Raw genomic sequence first — 17121 nt, forward strand, 5'->3', positions numbered from 1 at the left:
GGACACTCACTCTCCACGTAGAACACGCCCACTTTGTCCGAGTCCGACATGGAAATGTAGAGAACGATCTCGTATCCGGTGGGGAGGTGGTCGGGGCCTTTGGTCCGCAGGATCATCTGGGACATGTCCTTGAGGTCTGAGGGGTGGATGCATGAGGAGGTTAGAATTAAGAGAATTGCGTTGGGGCGGGGTGGGGGCGTGGGGGAACTGGATGAAGGTGGTCGAAAGGTACACAATTCCAGTTGTAAGATAAATAAGTTACCAGGGATGTAATGTACAACATGATTAACATAATTAACACGGCTGTATGTTATATATGAAAGTTGTTGACAGTAAATCCTAAGAGTTCTTATCACAATTTTGTTTTTCTACTTCTTTAATTTTGTACCTATATGAGATGATGGATGTTTACTAAACTTATTGTAATACTCACTTCATGATGTGTGGAAATCGAATCATTATGCTGTATACCTTAAACTTAGTGTTGTGTGTCAATTATATCTTAATTAAAAGAACAAAGGAGAATTGTGGCTGGAATGTTGGCCTGTTACTTTTATAATCAGGACAAAGCAAACCTCAAGCCTGCGTATTATGAAAAAGCATAAGAAGTAGTTGTTATCTCCAACACTACAGATGACTTCCTATAACCTTTTGGGAACTTCCTTCTGCTCCTTTTTCTACATATGTACAACTTCTTAAAAAACGTGGTTCCAGGGGCCTCCCTGGTGGCGCAGTGGTTGAGAGTCCGCCTGCCGATGCGGGGGACACGGGTTCGTGTCCCGGTCCGGGAGGATCCCACATGCCGTGGAGTGGCTGGGCCCGTGAGCCATGGCCGCTGAGCCTGCGCATCCGGAGCCTGTGCTCCATAACGGGAGAGGCCACAACAGTGAGAGGCCCGCGTACCGCAAAAAAAAAAAAAACAAAAAAAAAACGTGGTTCCAGGGACTTCCCTGGTGGCGCAGTGGTTGAGAGTCCGCCTGCCAATGCAGGGGACACGGGTTCGTGCCCCGGTCTGGGAAGATCCCACATGCCGTGGAGCAGCTAGGCCCGTGAGCCATGGCCGCTGGGCCTGCGCGTCTGGAGCCTATGCTCCGCAACGGGAGAGGCCACAGCAGTGAGAGCCCCGCGTACTGCAAAAAAAAAAAAAAGAAAAGAAAAAGAATCCGCCTGCCAATGCAGGGGACACGGGTTAGAGCCCTGGTCCAGGAAGATACCACATACTGCAGAGCAACTAAGCCCGTGTGCCACAACTACTGAGCCTGAGCTCTAGAGCCTGTGAGCCACAACTACTGGACCCGCGTGCCACAACTACTGAAGCCCGCACTCCTAGAGCCCGTGCTCTGCAACAAGAGAAGCCACTGCAATGAGAAGCCTGCGCACCTCAACAAAGAGTAGCCCCTGCTCACCACAACTAGAAAAAGCTCGTGCAGAGCAACAAAGACCCAATGCAGCCAAAAATAAATAAAAGAATTTATAAAACAAAACAAAACAAACAAAAAAACTTTAAAAGAAAAAAACATGGTTCCAATTGAACTATATCGATAGTTTTATTGTCTGTTTTTTAGCAGGAGTGGATACCTGAGTCCACCATCCTCAGGAGACCCAAGGCCACACCTGCCTCACCCTTGGCCCAGCCCAAGACTTATCATAAGTGCTTTCATTGCTCCTCCCTGCTCCCCACCCCAAGCTCAAGTGTGGATTCTGTGGTACCTTCCTTGCTGTAGACTTTCTCATCGCTGCAGTCCTCTCTGGGCAACCAGGGTGTGTCTCGGTCACAGTTCACCAGCAGGATGGCTCCCTGCCCCTCAGGGCCCCAGGTCCAGGATGCCTGCATTGGCGAGGAGAGAGGTCAGTGCTGTCTTCTCTATCTTCTGTCAGATATTCTCAACCCCAGCGCAGACCCCATAGGACACTGGAGAGACAGACCCAGTATGAGACTCTTGCAGCCACTACCCAGGAATGTAAATTGGTGCAGCCACTATGCAAAACAATATGGAGGGTCCTCAAAAAACTAAAAATAGAGTTGCCATATGATCCAGCAATCCCACTCCTGGGCATATATCCAGACAAAGCTATCATTCGAAAAGATACATGTACCTCTATGTTCACAGCAGCACAATAGCCAAGACATGGAAACAACCTAAATGTCCATTGACAGATGAGTGGATAAAGAAGATGTGGTATAAATAAATAAATAAATAAACAAACATAATACACACACACACACACACATACACACACACACACACACACACACACACAATGGAATATTACTCAGCCATTAAAAAGAATGAAATAATGCCATTTGCAGCAACATGGATGGACCTAGAGATTATCATACTAAGTAAGTCAGAAAGAGAAAGACAAATACAATACGATATCACTTATATGTGGAATCTAAAGTATGACACAAATGAACCTATCTATGAACCAGAAACAGACACACAGACACAGAGAACAGCCTTGTGGTTGCCAACGGGGAGGTAGGGTGGGGGAGGGAAGGATTGGGAGTTTGGGGTTAGCAGGTGAGAACTGTTATATATAGGATGGGTAACAAGGAGGTCTTACTGTATAGCACAGGGAACTATATTCAATATCCTGAGATAAACCATAATGGAAAAGACTATACATATATAATATATGTCAAACTGAGTCACTTTGCTGTACAGCAGAAATTAAACGCAACTTTGTAAATCAACTATACTTCAATAAAATAAAAAGGGAACCCTCTTGCAGTGTTGGTGGGAATGTAAACTGGTGCAGCCACTATGGAGAACAGTATGGAGGTTCCTCAAAAAACTAAGAATAGAATTACCATATGATCCAGCAATCCCTCTCCTGGGCATATATTGGACAAAACCATAATTCAAAAAGATACGTGCACCCCTATGTTCATAGCAGCACTAGTCACAATAGCCAAGACGTGGAAATGACCTAAATGTCCGTCAACAGACGAACGGATAAAGAAGATGTGGTACATATACACAATGGAATATTACTCAGCCATTAAAAAGAATGAAATAATGCCATTTGCAGTAACATGGATGGACCTAGAGATTATCATACTAAGTAAGTCAGAAAGAGAAAGACAAATACCATATGATATCACTTATATGTGGAATCTAAAATATGATGCAAATGAAGATATTTATGAAACAAAAAACAGATTCACAAATATAGAGAATACACTTGTGGTTGCCAAGGGGGAGGTGGGGTGGGGGAAGGAAGGAGTGGGAGTTTGGGGTTAGCAGATGTAAACTTGTAATATATAGGATGGATAAACAACAAGGTCCTACTGTATAGCACAGGGTACTATGTTCAATATCCTGGGATAAACTATGATGGAAAGGAATATGAAAAAGAATATATACATGTATAACTGAGTCACTTTGCTGTACAGCAGAAATTAAACACAATATTGTAAATCAACTATACTTCAATAAAATTTAAAAAAATATTTATGGGATGAGTAAAGAACGTATGAAACTTCACTGGCCCAGATGGAGGAAGCCTGGGTAAGTTCAGACCCACAGGGACTGGGTGACTCCCCAGCTCCTCAGCGGAGGTTGGATGCCTCAGAGGCCTCTGTGGTGCCTACTGGCACGTAGCTTGGCCATGGACACAGAGAACATATGTGTGGGGCTGCCTTGCCCTCAGGAAGGCAGGGCTGGGGCAGAGCCCCCTAAGAAGGCTGGGGGAATGGACTCCCCTATAGGCCTGAGGACATGCAGAGAGTCTGCGGCTGGCTGCTAGGCCCCAGGCTTCTCAATGGGCTGTATTTATTTAGCTTTTTAAAGTATCCATCTCCATATAATTTAAACCAGACTTTACGTTGTTATTATAAAAGAAGTGTATGGGGGCTTCCCTGGTGGCGCAGTGGTTGAGAGTCCGCCTGCCGATGCAGGGGACACGGGTTCGTGCCCCGGTCCGGGAAGATCCCACATGCCACGGAGTGGCTGGGCCCATGAGCCATGGCCGCTGAGCCTGTGCGTCCAGAGCCTGCGCTCTGCAATGGGAGAGGCCACAACAGCGAGAGGCCCCCGAACCGCAAAAAAAAAAAAAAAAAAAAAAAAAAAAAAAGTAATGTATGGCCATGGCAAAAATTTAAATGCCATACAAGGGCAGAAAATGGAAAAAAAGAAGCCTGGATGTGCATAGAGCAAAACCAGCAGAGCTTAAAAATGGGGTTGAGGAAAAAGTAGGAATCAACGACTTGGAGAACACAATGCTATCTGTCTGCACAAGTTAAAAATACACACACGCAAACCACACCGCATGTTTCGCAAGAATCACAAGAACAGAAAGTGATGTGTTAAAACCATTGAAGTGCTCCTTCGTAGGGGAGCAGAATGGGAGTGGGGAATGCAGGATCAAAGAGAATAAATGAATGAATGAATGAACGAATGAATGAATAAATGAAAAACTAAAAACGGGAGAGGGGTTGTGCACGCACCATTACAGATGATGTGCCTTGAATTGGAAACGATTAATGCAATCTTCTGCTCCCCATGGTCCAAAAAAAAAAAGGCAAAATAATAAGAGCAAATGCTTTGGCAGTACTTCCTCTGTGGCAGGACATTCATCCTTTCCACCAACTCTGTGAACTGGGTGTCCCCATCTTGTGGATGGGAGCCACTGGGACTCGGGAACCTGCTCCATCGCTGTCCCTCTAAGGAGCTTGCTCCTTGGTGGGCTCTGTCATTGGAGTGTGTGTCTGGGAACCTGTCTCCTCATCTGTAAAATGACAGTTGTTGAAGCTTGCTGGGAGGACCACGGCTGCCTGCAGGACCCAGCCTGGGGCTCTGGCCCTGGAAGCCCCCCGTTCAGTCTGCCCTTGTAGCGAGGTACCTTTTTTGGGTTGTTCTTTTCCACCACGCCATCCCGGTCTGCATCCACATCCAAGGAGATCTCTGGGGACAGACACATGGGTGAGTTGCTGAGCCTGCCAGACTGGGTAGGCCTGGGACAGGGGGAAGATTAGGGTGGGATTAGGGTGCAGCTCACCCATTTGCTTGGTTCCCAGAAGGGGAGTGCCTTGCTGAGGGCATCTTAGCCAACCCCCTACCTCAACACCCCCCACTGTGGGATGGAAACACGAGCAGATACCGTGCAGACTGCGCAGCTCTTGGAGGGGCTGCCAGGTGGGTCAGGGATCTCTCACCCCTTTACTGTTCCTCAGTCAGTTCTGGGTGGTGGATGGGATGAGCCTCACTGGACAGATTTGGGAGCCTCGGTTCAGAGAGGCCAAGCCACATGCGCAGGGGCACACAGGTCGCATGAGCAGAACTGAAGCACACGCTGCGTCTGGTCTGAATCAAAGCTCATATTTTGAAAACTTTCATAGGATTCCCTACCTGCCTTTCCTAGTCTGCCCTAGGCGTGTGTGCATACGTGCACGTGTGTGCGTTTCTCTCCCAGAACTCCTGGTGGTCTAGGGCCCACCTCTAAGGACTGAGGGTTTTACTTTGGGTGGGAAACTGGGTCTTCAACCCCTCTTGATCTGAGGGTGCCCAAGAGGCCAGGCCACCAGATAGAGGATCCACTGCAGGGTCCCTGTTTATCCTTTCTCTTGGGGGAGGGACCTTCTCTATCCCTCGGCCTGCTGTGGGGACCGTGTGGGGCATTGAAATGAGCCCAAGGTTTAGTACCAGACGGTGCTGGGCTTCAACCTTGGTTCTCTGCTTATAAGCTGTGTGGCTTTGGGCAGGTTAGACAGCTTCTCTGAGCCCCAGTTTCTTTATCTGAAAAGTGGGGCCCTTTCCAGTTAGATGAATTGCCCTAATTGCAATGGTGGGCACTGCTGCCACTTTCAGCCGGATTTTTGTTGTCGTTGCTGTGGGAGCCGTCCTGGGCACTGCAGGGTGGTAAGCAGCACCCCTGGCCTCTGCCCCCTGGATGCCAGTAACTCCCCCCAGCTATGACAACCGAAATGTCTCCAGATATTGCCAAGTGTCCTTTGGAAGGCAACATGGCTCCCTGAGTTACAGACCGACGGGGCGGGGCAGGGGAGTTGTTGGGAAGGTGATGGGCGCGACACATGAGCTAAGCTGGGTTCAGGGCCCCGAACTGCCTAGTGGGCTCGGCCTCATGCTGAGCATGACTTGCACCGAGGTAGGAGTTGGGTGGGAATGAATGGATTCCTGGGCAGTCCCCTTGGCAGGCGTGCTCTCTCCCTGAAGAGGCAGAAACATCTTCTCTCTCTCTCCTAAGTCGGGGTATTATATTCGGGGCCTCCCTTTGCCCGCAGTCCGATTCCCTTTTAACCCTGGTTGTGGCTCTTCTGGGTTTTGAAGGAGGTAGGAGCGGGGGGGCTTTAAGGGCACCTGGTCCTTGGAGAGGCAGCACTCCCACCTCTGCAGCCCCACTGTCAGGCGCTATAGGAAATAGTTAAATAAACTCTTCCCATTGATCCCATTCACGCAGCAAATCACTGTTGAGCATCTACTGTGTTCCACGCACCACACAAGTCGTGGGGACCAGCGGTGGGCAATCGGGGCCCCGTGCCTGCTCCCAAGAAGCCCCCAGTCCTATGAGATAAATATTGTTCCCATTTTACAGGTGAGCAAACCCAGACTTGGAGACGTCACCTGTCAGCAAATTGGGCTGATGAGCTGGGAGGCTGGTGCAGGATAAGAATTCTAGGGAGAAAGCCAAGAAGGCGGCACCACCAGCTACTGTTAAAGAGGCTGATGTAAACTTGTAATATATAGGATGGATAAACAACAAGGTCCTGGAGCAACAATATTGATTTTGGCTCCCAGACCTTCATGAACTTTCCAGCGGGACACTCCCTAGGGAATGCTGCCTTTCGGGGAGGCTGGCTTCCTGAAGCTCCTGCCTGGGGACCGGCTGCAGACCCAGCCTCCTCCAGGAATCACTCTTTGCTTTTCAAGATAACAATCTCTCCTGCGCGTATAGTTCTTTGTGGACGGTACAGCACTTCCCATGTGTGTTTTCCCTTCAATTGCCCCCCTCTCCACCCAGCCACTCGTACCATACAGATGAGGAAACAGAGACACCCAGCAGGGCATTGACCATGAAGTCCCCAGAGAGTGCAGAGCCAGGGGTCCCACTCGGGTCTCTGACTCCAGACTCCTGCCTTTGGCCGTTCCCTCCACTGTCTGAGGCTGATCTCTACCCTGGACTGTTTCCAAAACCCAAGCCTGCCTTTCAAGACCAGGACTTCCCCCCTGAAGTTCAGGGAAGTTGGCCACCTCCCCACCCTGGCAGCCGTGTGGCTTTGGTCTCTAGGCTGCAAGATGGTTCCACATCACGGATCCTGTGGTCTGTGAAAGCAGTGGGGCACAGGAGAGAAATTATGAAGCACTTCATTGTGCTTTACTTCATTACTTACTTTTTTTTTTGGCCGTGCAGCGCAGGTTGCGGCATCTTAGTTCCCTGACCAGGGATTAAACCCAGGCCATGCAGTGAAAGCACCGAGCCCTAACCACTGGACTGCCAGGGAACTCCCCACTATGAATTTCTTAAATTAAATTTTTTAAATCAATGTAATATTTGTACAGTGCAAAAAACAAAAAAAAATCAAAGAGTACCAAATAGCTTCTAAAAAAACCCAGGAGTTCCTTGTCCAGCCCGTCCCCTCACCTGCCTGAGGCAATCTCTATAATACCGAATAACGTGCTTATTGCTCTTTCTGGGTTTATTAAATTCAGACAAGTTTCACTGACTTCCCATTATGAAATTCAGGCATTGCGTAATGGGGCTCCCTCATCGCCCACCTCCCGACCTCCCACAGTGCTCGACACGTTCTCTCTTATGACCCATGACCCAACTTCACAGTCAACTGGAATGGCTTCCTCTCCCCTCCACCCCTCCCTCAGAAACACCCTCAAGCTATAAGCCATCCCTCAAGGACTTCTCCCCTTCAAAGCTTCCCCCAATGTCCAATTTATCTAGATTCCAAGGGATGGTCTTTGTGGGGACGGGAGCAGGGCGGGCATGGTCTGCGCAGGGCTCTGGCCTCCCGGGATGGCTCTGTCTTCCCTGGGGAAGGAGGGAGAGGACATCTGTTTCAGGGCCTCTGGGGTCCAGACATTTCCCAGAGGCTCTGAATCCTACCTCAGCTCCCCAGAATAGCCCCAAGGTGTCAGGTGGCACCTGGGGTATGGGGCAGATTAACTGGAAATGTCACTGGGATTGGGTTCAAGGCAGTCTGCCCTGAGAATCAAAACACTGCCTCGGCTTCGACACAGAGGCATAAGAGTTTTGGCGGGCTTCCGGCCCCCATGGACAGTGGCAGGGTGCCAGGCCTTCTTGCCTAACTGGGCAGCTTGGGGAGGAAGGATTCTCTTCCCCAACAGCCAACTAGGGCAGTTATCCTCAGCTCTCCGGAGGGGATGCAAGGAATGAGGGCCTTAGCTGATGCTAAAAATTCTCAAGGCTCCTGTACATGTACTGCTCTCATTGCCAGGACCACAGCAAAGAGGGTGAGATTATTCCTCCCTCCGAGATCCCTCCCCTCCCACTTTCCCCCTTAACCTGGAGGGCTTGGCAAATCAGCCCTAACTGGGGGCTCAGAGGCCCTCAGGGACAAATGAGCTCAAAACTCTCATTTTATAGCTGGGAAAAAGGAGGTCTAGAGAATTCCCTGGGGGTCCAGTGGTTAAGACTCTGCAGTTCCACTGCCGTGGGCCCGGGTTCAATCTCTCGTTGAGGAACTAAGATCCTGCAAGCTGTGTGGTACAGCCAAAAAAAAAAAAAAAAAAAAAAGAGGTCTGGAGGGGGAGGGCACATAACAGGTTTTTGGCAGGACTGGGACCAAGACCCACAGTCTGATTTGGCCAAGGGCATTATAGTTTCGTTCTCGAATCCCAGGAGGAAGACTGAGGCACGGGAAGGTTCTTCAGCTTCATCCAGGCAGAGGGAAAATGGACGGCCCCAAGAGGAAGGGAGGAAAGCAAAGAGCATCGACTGCGCACCTAGCCCACGCCAGGCCCTCGGGATGCACCACCCCACTGAACCCTTGTAAACACTGTGCAGGAGTTCACCGTGAATCGCATTTTGCGGATGAGGAAACAGGCTCAGGGTGGTGGTCACAATGTGGCTGGACGAGGCAGAGCCAGAACACTGTCCACTCTGAAGTCAGGGGTGTTTTTGGCTCAGCGTGGACTCAGCACAGAACTAGGGTGAGACAGACTCAGATACATCCTTGGGGGCAGCCCCACCATCCTGGGACATTCAGAGCGTTCCTGCCTCTGAGGTGTTGCCCCTGCATGATTACTCAGAGCATGGGGCTCAGGGGCTCCTGGGGTAGATGCCTGAGGGAATATGGGACCCGGAGGGGTCAGATAGACCAGTGGGTCTCAAAAGAAACCCAATTTTCACTAGGATTGCTGGTGGAACAGGAAACGCAAGTTCAATGGGGTGAGTTTTTTATAAAGCTTTATTTCTGCAATGTAAACGACTGTCTTTTGTTCTGAGATTATGCCCTGCCTACTCTTTAGGTGTTAAAATGTTAAAATGATGGTGATAATTGACGGTAAATGGTTTTATTCCTGTCTTTTCTTTCTGGCCAAGTGTCAAAATGGTCAGGTTTACTATTTTTTGGTGGCGGGGGGAAGAGGGGACACTTCACTGACCCACGGAACCTAAATATCTGGAACTTGGGGCAGTTAAAGAAATCATTGTTCAGTGAGAGCACAGCCTCGGAACCCCAGAAGGATGAGCCTGGTCATTCATCACGTGCGGATTTGGTATCTTCGGACTCTCATGCCTGCAGCACCGAGAGGCTTGCTCCGAGCACAAGCTTAGAGTCTCCTAGCAGAGCCCTGCCTCCTCACAGTGCACTGTTTTGCCGTCCATCCCGAGTCTGCCATGCTTTAGGGTGGAAGTCTCGTTAGTGGTGTCGTCAGCCCCTGGGCATCTCCCTTCTCTGCCAGGCCTCTGGCCACTGCCCTTCCTGCTAATGTCCTCAGATGTCCTTGTCTCTGTGGGGTTAGGTTTCCTCAGGGACGGTCACCTGAGACAATCTGGGGGCACTGTGTGCCCGTGAGGTGGACACACGTGCCAGCCCTCAGCTGCGACCCGGGAGGCTTGGGTTTCATCTCCCAAGGCCCCCCGAGGTTGTCCTGAGGAACCCCCCACCCCCAAGGCCAGGTACTCACTCCCTCGGTGAGGAAGGAAGGGCAGGTGGCCAGCAGTGAAGCCCGTTTGGGAATAAGCTCAGAAGCAGGAGAGCACTGCTGTTGAGCCTGCTTCAGTGGCTAAAGACACAGGGTTGGAGAAGGAGGGGCTGGCTTGGGAACTAGTTGTTTTGTGGGGACAGTTCTGAGACCCCTGGAGGATGTGAGATAATTGAAATGGTGGGGTGTCCCACAAACCACTTTCAGGGTTTGTGGCCTCAGGTAAGTTTTTGTTCGTTTTATTTTTTTTAGGAGCCTTGATTTTTCTCATCTGTAAAATGGGGACAATACTAGTGTGCATTCTCAGAATAGATGTAAGAATAGATTGAGATCATGATAGTAAACCACTTATTACTGAAGCCTGGCACACTGTAGGTGCTCAATAAATGCCACCTCTTCACCAAAGTCCCGGACACAGAGCAGGTGTTCAGAAAATAGACATTGTTATTTTTAAAGCACTCAGCACACAGTTGACTCTCAGTAACTGGTAGTTCCCTCCCCCTGACATGCGGCCACTCTATCAATGTGAAACTGAAGCTGGATGGACAAAATGACCCACTGAAATGTCGCCCTGGCTTAAACATTATCTGATTTAAAATTTAAAAAAGTAATACCTCCACTGCAGAGGAGTCGAGTGAATGAAGCTGCAGAAGACCACAACCTACGTGCCCTGGCATCCAGGGCAGGGGAGTGCATTGCAAATGGGAAGAACCCAGGAGGGGAATGATCCTGAGTTTTGGACCCAACCTGCCACTGAGTTGCTGTGTGACTTTGAACTAGTTCCCTAACCTCTCTGGGCCTCAGTGTCCTTGTGAATCAAATGAAGGACTTGGACTAGGTGAGTTAAGGACCCAGGCTGCATCTTTGTGTCCCTGGGCTGGGTCTGGGGAAGGCAAGTGTGTAGCTTGGATTGTTGAGGATAGCACAGGTTTTGTAGACAGGTCATTCCCCTCACTATGAGAGTCAAGTTCTTCTCCAGGCTGCAGGGGAGAGGCGGGAGAGGAGCAGACTTTGCTCTTTCTCCTCCATGGCCCCCAGAGCCTGCGATGCGGACCCTGACATTGGGGTGAGTCGCTGGCAGACTAAGGCATGCCTCCTCCTGCAGCATCCCCACCCCAGGACATAAGGGCCTGGGCACGTGTGGCATCACTTTTCGGGCCTGCATTATTCAGAGGAAGCTCTGAGTGCCAGGTCAGCAGCACTGAAAACAGCCCAAGTGTCGCTGAGAAGAGCAGCAATGCCAGCCCCTGGGGAACAAAGGCACCCAGGCCATAGCCATGTCAACTCACCAATGGCCGTGAGGAAGAGCCCAGCCTGGTCGATGGGGGTGACCCCATCCTCCTCATAGTAGTTGACGGTGACCTTGACAGGGAGGGGACACATTGGGAGGGAAAGAAGGGCAGAGATCACAGATCACAGGCAGGAAGATCTGCAACGACCACCTCCCTCCCTCACACCTCACAGCCTGTCAAGCTGACCCTCTCTAAACATCTGAACCCTCTCCTCCAGGAAGTACTCCTGGGTTGGTGGGCTGTTTTTCTCAGATTATCCAACTAGATATGGGACTCCCCTTTCTCAGAGTGCATCTGCATGGTGCATTCTGCTGCTTGTGGGGGCCGCACATCTGCCTTGGTGTGTGTCTAGCTGCCGCCAAGCAACGACGGGGCTTAGGTTGCTCTTACTGGATAACGCCCAGCGTCATCAATGACATGGGGCACACAGTGAAGTTCATAATTAGAGAACTTAGGGAAGAGAGAGTCTGGTCTCGGCTCCAGCACTTGGGCAAATCATTTTGCTGCGTGGGCGCTCAGCATCCCGTCTGATACACGATGAGACCAAGGATGTTTGTGGCTGTAACTTCCAATGATTCTAAGAGTTCGTCATTCAGCAGCACACGATTTTAACCTGCCATGAAGTCATCATTCTATGATCTAACAACAGGCTGTCTAATACCATAGCCACTAGCTGCGAATGTTTATTGAGCACTTGAAACGTAGCAAGTCCGAACTGAGATGTGCTACAGTCGTGAAATGCACAGCAGATTCAGACTTGATGTGAAAAAAGAATGTAAGCTAGTTACTTTTTTTACATTGATATCATGTTGAAATGATAATATTTTGATGATGGAGTTAAGGAAAAAATATCAAAATTAAGTCCCCCTGTTTCTTTTTGCTCTTTTAATGTGGTTGTTAGAAAACATAAAATGACGCGTGTGGCCCTCATGCGGCTTCAATCAATAGCGCTGGTCCAGCCTGTCTTGATGCCAGCACCGTCGGTCCCCAGTTCCCGCGGCCCTCGCGGGGGCGCCTCCCCGGCCACGGTACCTTGTCGCTGCTGGCCTCGGCGCTCGCCTGGCTCATGGTGAGCCGCAGCGTGGTGCTGGGCGAGAGAGGCCAGCGCTGCTTGCCGTCGGCGGCCACCTCCTCAGGCTGCCTGTCGTGCACCACCTCCACCTGCACGCGCTCCGAGTGCTTCAGGCTGAAGGTCTGGGCCCCGGCTGGGGCCGCGCTGTATGGAGAGAGGAGGGCGGTCACGGGGATTCCTGGACAGGTGGGACAAGGGGCTTCAGGAGAAGACTCCTGGAGGGACGAGGCTGTAAGGACACTCCCTGGCTGCCTGGTCTCCCTAGGGACCCAGCTATACTGTAATCACCTGGTAGTGAAGAGGGCACTTGTTAAAACTACAGATTCCTTAAGTGGGGGAAGGGATAAATTAAGAATTAGGGATTAACCGCTACACAGTACTGTATGTAAAATAAATAAACGACAACGACTTACTGTATAGCACAGGGAACTATATTCAATATCTTGCAATAAGCTACAATGGAAAAGAATCTGAAAAAGCCTATATATACACATATACGTGAACATATAACTGATATAACTGAATCACTTTGCTGTACACCTGAAACATAGTAAATTGACTATACTTTAATTTTTTTTTAAAAATCACTGTATTCTAATGAAAACATCTTTTGGCCTAAAAAAGAAAATTACCGATTCCTTGGGCCAATCCTGTACCCACTGAGTCAGAATGTTCCAGGGTGGGGCCTGGGGATCTGAATTCTTAACACGCTTCCTCGTGTTTCTGACAGGCAACCAGCTTGGGAGCCACCTGATACTGTATGGGTGGAGGTCTGAGGCTCAGACAGAGGAATGAGTTTGCTCCAAAGAGAGTGCCAGGCCTAGAACCCTGTCTCCCAACCCCTGTCCAGCGTCTGAGCTGAAGGCCAGGAGACCTCGGCTGATAGAGACGAGGCAGGTGTCAAAGCGCTGGGTTTGCACAGAGAAGAAGCCTGGAACTCGGGTCTTCAAGGGGCAAGCGTGGGCTGGCTCTTTCACAAAGACCTCTACTTTCTGTCACAGCTTTCACAGCTTGGAATTCTCTCTGAGAGTCATTCCTTGGGGCTCTGGAGTGGTTTTCTATTGAAAGGGAAATAACTTTGGAATTCTTGAAAAGCCATCAAGATTTCAGGGCAGAAAACGAACTGGTTTGAGCTGCTTGCTATGGACTGAATGTTTCAGTCTTCCCAAATTCAGACAATGAAGCCCTAACTCCCAATCTGATTGTAGTTGAAGACAGCGCTTTAGAAGATAATTAAGGTTAAATGAAGTCATGAGAGTAAGGTCCTAATCTGATAGGATTGGTCATCTTGTAAGAAGAGGCAGAGGGAGGAGAGGGGGAGAGAGAGAGGGAGAGACAGTGATCTCTCGTGCACCGAGGAAGGGCCATGTGAGCCCACAGCCAGAAGGCGGCTGGCTGCAAGCCAGGAAGAGAGTCCTCACCAGAACCCAACCATGCTGGTACCCTGATCTCAGACTTCCAGCCTCCAGAACTCTGAGAAATAAATTTTTGTTTTTAAGCCACTGATCCTGTGGCATTTTGTTTCGGCAGCTCAAGCAGATTAAGACACTGGCTTAAGGGGAGATAACAGGCAGGACGGGGAGATAGAGGAGGAAGGTACCCAGGCCTGACAGTTTTGCTAAATCTCCAGCCCCCCGTCTGAAGGTTCCTAAAGGCTGAAAAGGGCTCAGAGGGATTTGGGTGGATTCTCATGGGATTTGGGACTAAGATACAGGTACAAGTGTCTGCCTCAAAGGCACGTCTGCTATTTTGAAGGTCTGGTGTTCCTGGGCTCCCGAAGAGTCCTCCACTGTGATCGGGCATCAGAATCATCAGGGGGTGCTGTTTAAATCTTCACTGTTTTGAAGGCTACAGATCTGTGGATCCCATTCCCAGAGAGTTTGGCTGGCATGCCTGAGGGGCAGCTGAAGTTGTAAACAGTGACCAGGGTTGAATGAGAGCTTTGGGCCAGTGGTTCTCAAGGTTCAGGAGCAGTAGCAGTGGCAGCAAAAGCATTACCCAGAGGGCTCGTCGAAACACGGATTGCCTGGCCCCTTCTCAGCATTTCGGAAATTCAGTAGGTCTGGAGTGGGGCCTGAGAGTTTGCATTTCTACCACGTGTCCAGGAACTGCTGGTGCCGCTGGTCCAGGGGCCACACTTTGAGAACCACTGGTCTAGATGTGCAGCAACGCACTCTGGTGCTTAGAGCCCTGGGATGAGATGGCCAAGGCCCTGAGTGTGAGTTTGCAAAGGCCCCCAGGCAGGGTCTCTTCGATCCAGGCCATAGACTGTAGGAGTTACTGGCAAAGACCACTGGTCTCGGGCATTGGCAGGAGAGACCACTGGGCAATGGTCAGGCAGCCTGTGTCCAGGGCTGGGAAAGGAGCTTGTAAGAGAAGCTCCAGAACCACTCTGTTTCTTGTCTGTCCCCTTCTAAACTCCTCAGCCCATCATGGGGACACTTGTTGGCTGTGGTCTGCTGCCCTCCATTCACATCCAGCCTTAGGAGAGGCACAGAGTCTGGGTAGAAACACTGGATTGGGAGCACATGTGCAAAAGATATGGGTTCAAGCCCAATTTTGCCGCTGACTTGCCGAGGGGGTCTTGAGTCTGTCCCTCGCTCCTTCTGAGTGTCTACTTGCCGACCCATAAGATGCAGGACGACCGCCCATCCCTCCTGTCTCTCTTTCTTCGGCGGGGACGGGGGAACGGGGTGTCTGCATTTTGCCTCATGGTGTTACCCCGGGTGTCTGTCTTCCTCTGCATTGTAAGCCCGCAAGGGCAGGGTCTGGTCTCCTCTAGGGCCTAGCACACGGCTGGCACATCACACACACTCAGCAAAGAGGGTGGAGCTGAGCAGGACACAGGTGAACCTTTTAGCAGCTCCAGGCAGCAAATCCCAAAAGGAGGTGTGGGTACCCAGGTGAGATGCTCTTAGGTGGCACATGGATGCACAATTTAAAAGAAGACTTATGTACTTATTAAATGTATTATCTTTTATGGCAAGTGATAAAGGTTGGGCATTTATGGTAATCATATAAGATCTCCACTTAAAGTTATAACAAAAATAAGAGTTGGTTTAAAGAAAATTTTTAAGTTAATGGTACTAGAGGTAGAATATGCTTTTGGTAAAAATTACGGGAGTCTGGGCAGTTGTAGGCTCAGATCTAGGAAACATTCCCCTAGTGAGTAGTCCTGGGTTTGACCATCAACCTGCTGGTGGCCTTGGGCAAGGCGTTTCTCCTCTCTCAATTTCACCAAGTGTAAAATGAGAGAATGGGACCAGGTCAGAGGTGGCTGGAGTCTGGGGAGCACAGAGCGGGCAGGCCTGGACAAAGGGGTAGGGAGGAGGTGCTGAAAAGCTGGGGATCTCTCTGCCAGATCCCCACCCTCCCTTTAAGCAGAGTCACGTTATTTCATCTTGTCTCATATAATGGGTTTCTGCATACAACTCTATTTAGAAAAAATGGCTTTATAAACTCACAGGGCAGGATAATCTTTAGGGCCTCGATTCTGACAATAGTGAGATATAAGTGATGCTTCCTGCCACCCTCATTCCTCTGAGCTAGTTAGAAACTAGAGGAGGCTGCAGAGGCTCGGGGGTTAACGCCCCACCCACACTGGAGCTCTGGGGACTCACACCCTCCCACCCCAGCAACAGTCCTGCTCTGAGCTGAGCAAACAACTATTCTTCCAGCAGCCCTGGCAGAAGCAACAAAGGCATCTATTGTCCCCCATGGCTGTCCCCCGTGGCTCCGGATGGCTGCCTCCCTCCCTCCCCAGGAAGAACCTCTCAGAATCCCCTGCAGAAACCCAAGAGCCAGGGGCTGCCGCCACCTTGACTGTCCCTGGATGCTGCAGGGAGGGGCCTAGGAAGTTACGGAGGGAACTAGAGCAGGGATGGTGGTGGCCATGACCTCCTGCTTATGGAAAAGAGGCTAAAGATATGTAGATGGAAGGACAGGCTAGGACCACATCTGCACTGCCCCCCATAGCCCAGTACCCAGGACGTGACCATGCTCAATATATATTCTGGGAATAAACGAATGAATGGACCCACCCTTCTTGGTTTCCCAAACTGTATTACCAGAGTGATTAAAAAAAAAAAAAGAAATCAGGTTACGTGCCTGCTTGAAAATACTCAATGGCTCTTCAGTGTCTACCAAACAATAAATCCAAACTCTGTAGCCTGGTATCCGCCCAGCGGCATTTAGCCACCGCATCTCAACTGGACTCCCCAGCCTCACTTCCTGCAACTCCTCCCACCCTCTCAACTCCCTGCATGGTTTCATCTCACCATGCATTTTGCATATGCTGCTCCTTCTACCTGTAGTGCTTTCCCCTGACTTCTCTGCCTGGCAACTGCCCATCCCTCTCTGACGACTCAATTGATTTGTCTCCATCCATGTTTATTTCCCCTTGTGGCAGTTTATCTCCTTGAAGGTAGAGATTGGATTTTCTTTTTGTTCCAGCACCTGGCTTAGCACAGACACACGGTAAGTAAATGTTTGCTGCAGGAAGGGCTGGAAGAGGGGACTTGCTTATGTGGTCATTCATTCACTCAACATGTATTTATTGAGCACTTACTATGTGCCAGGCGTATACTAGGTCCTGGGGGGTAGAGCAAAAAAGATA

The 17121-nt window shown here is 50.0% G+C and overlaps 1 protein-coding gene across 1 annotated transcript in view; it reads right to left on the minus strand.

Moving 5' to 3' along the window:
• Positions 1 to 17121, minus strand: part of PADI2 (peptidyl arginine deiminase 2) — a 44322-nt gene that overhangs the window by 19331 nt on the left and 7870 nt on the right. Inside the window, exons 2-6 of the mRNA XM_079941075.1 lie at positions 12467 to 12650; positions 11432 to 11504; positions 4849 to 4910; positions 1711 to 1828; positions 11 to 136 (exon numbers count right to left, since the gene is read on the minus strand). Of these exons, the coding sequence (XP_079797201.1) occupies positions 11 to 136; positions 1711 to 1828; positions 4849 to 4910; positions 11432 to 11504; positions 12467 to 12650 (563 nt within the window). The remainder of the gene's footprint in view (positions 1 to 10; positions 137 to 1710; positions 1829 to 4848; positions 4911 to 11431; positions 11505 to 12466; positions 12651 to 17121) is intronic.

This window comes from Stenella coeruleoalba, assembly GCF_951394435.1.
Source record: "Stenella coeruleoalba genome assembly, chromosome: 1".
NCBI lineage: Eukaryota > Metazoa > Chordata > Mammalia > Artiodactyla > Delphinidae > Stenella > Stenella coeruleoalba.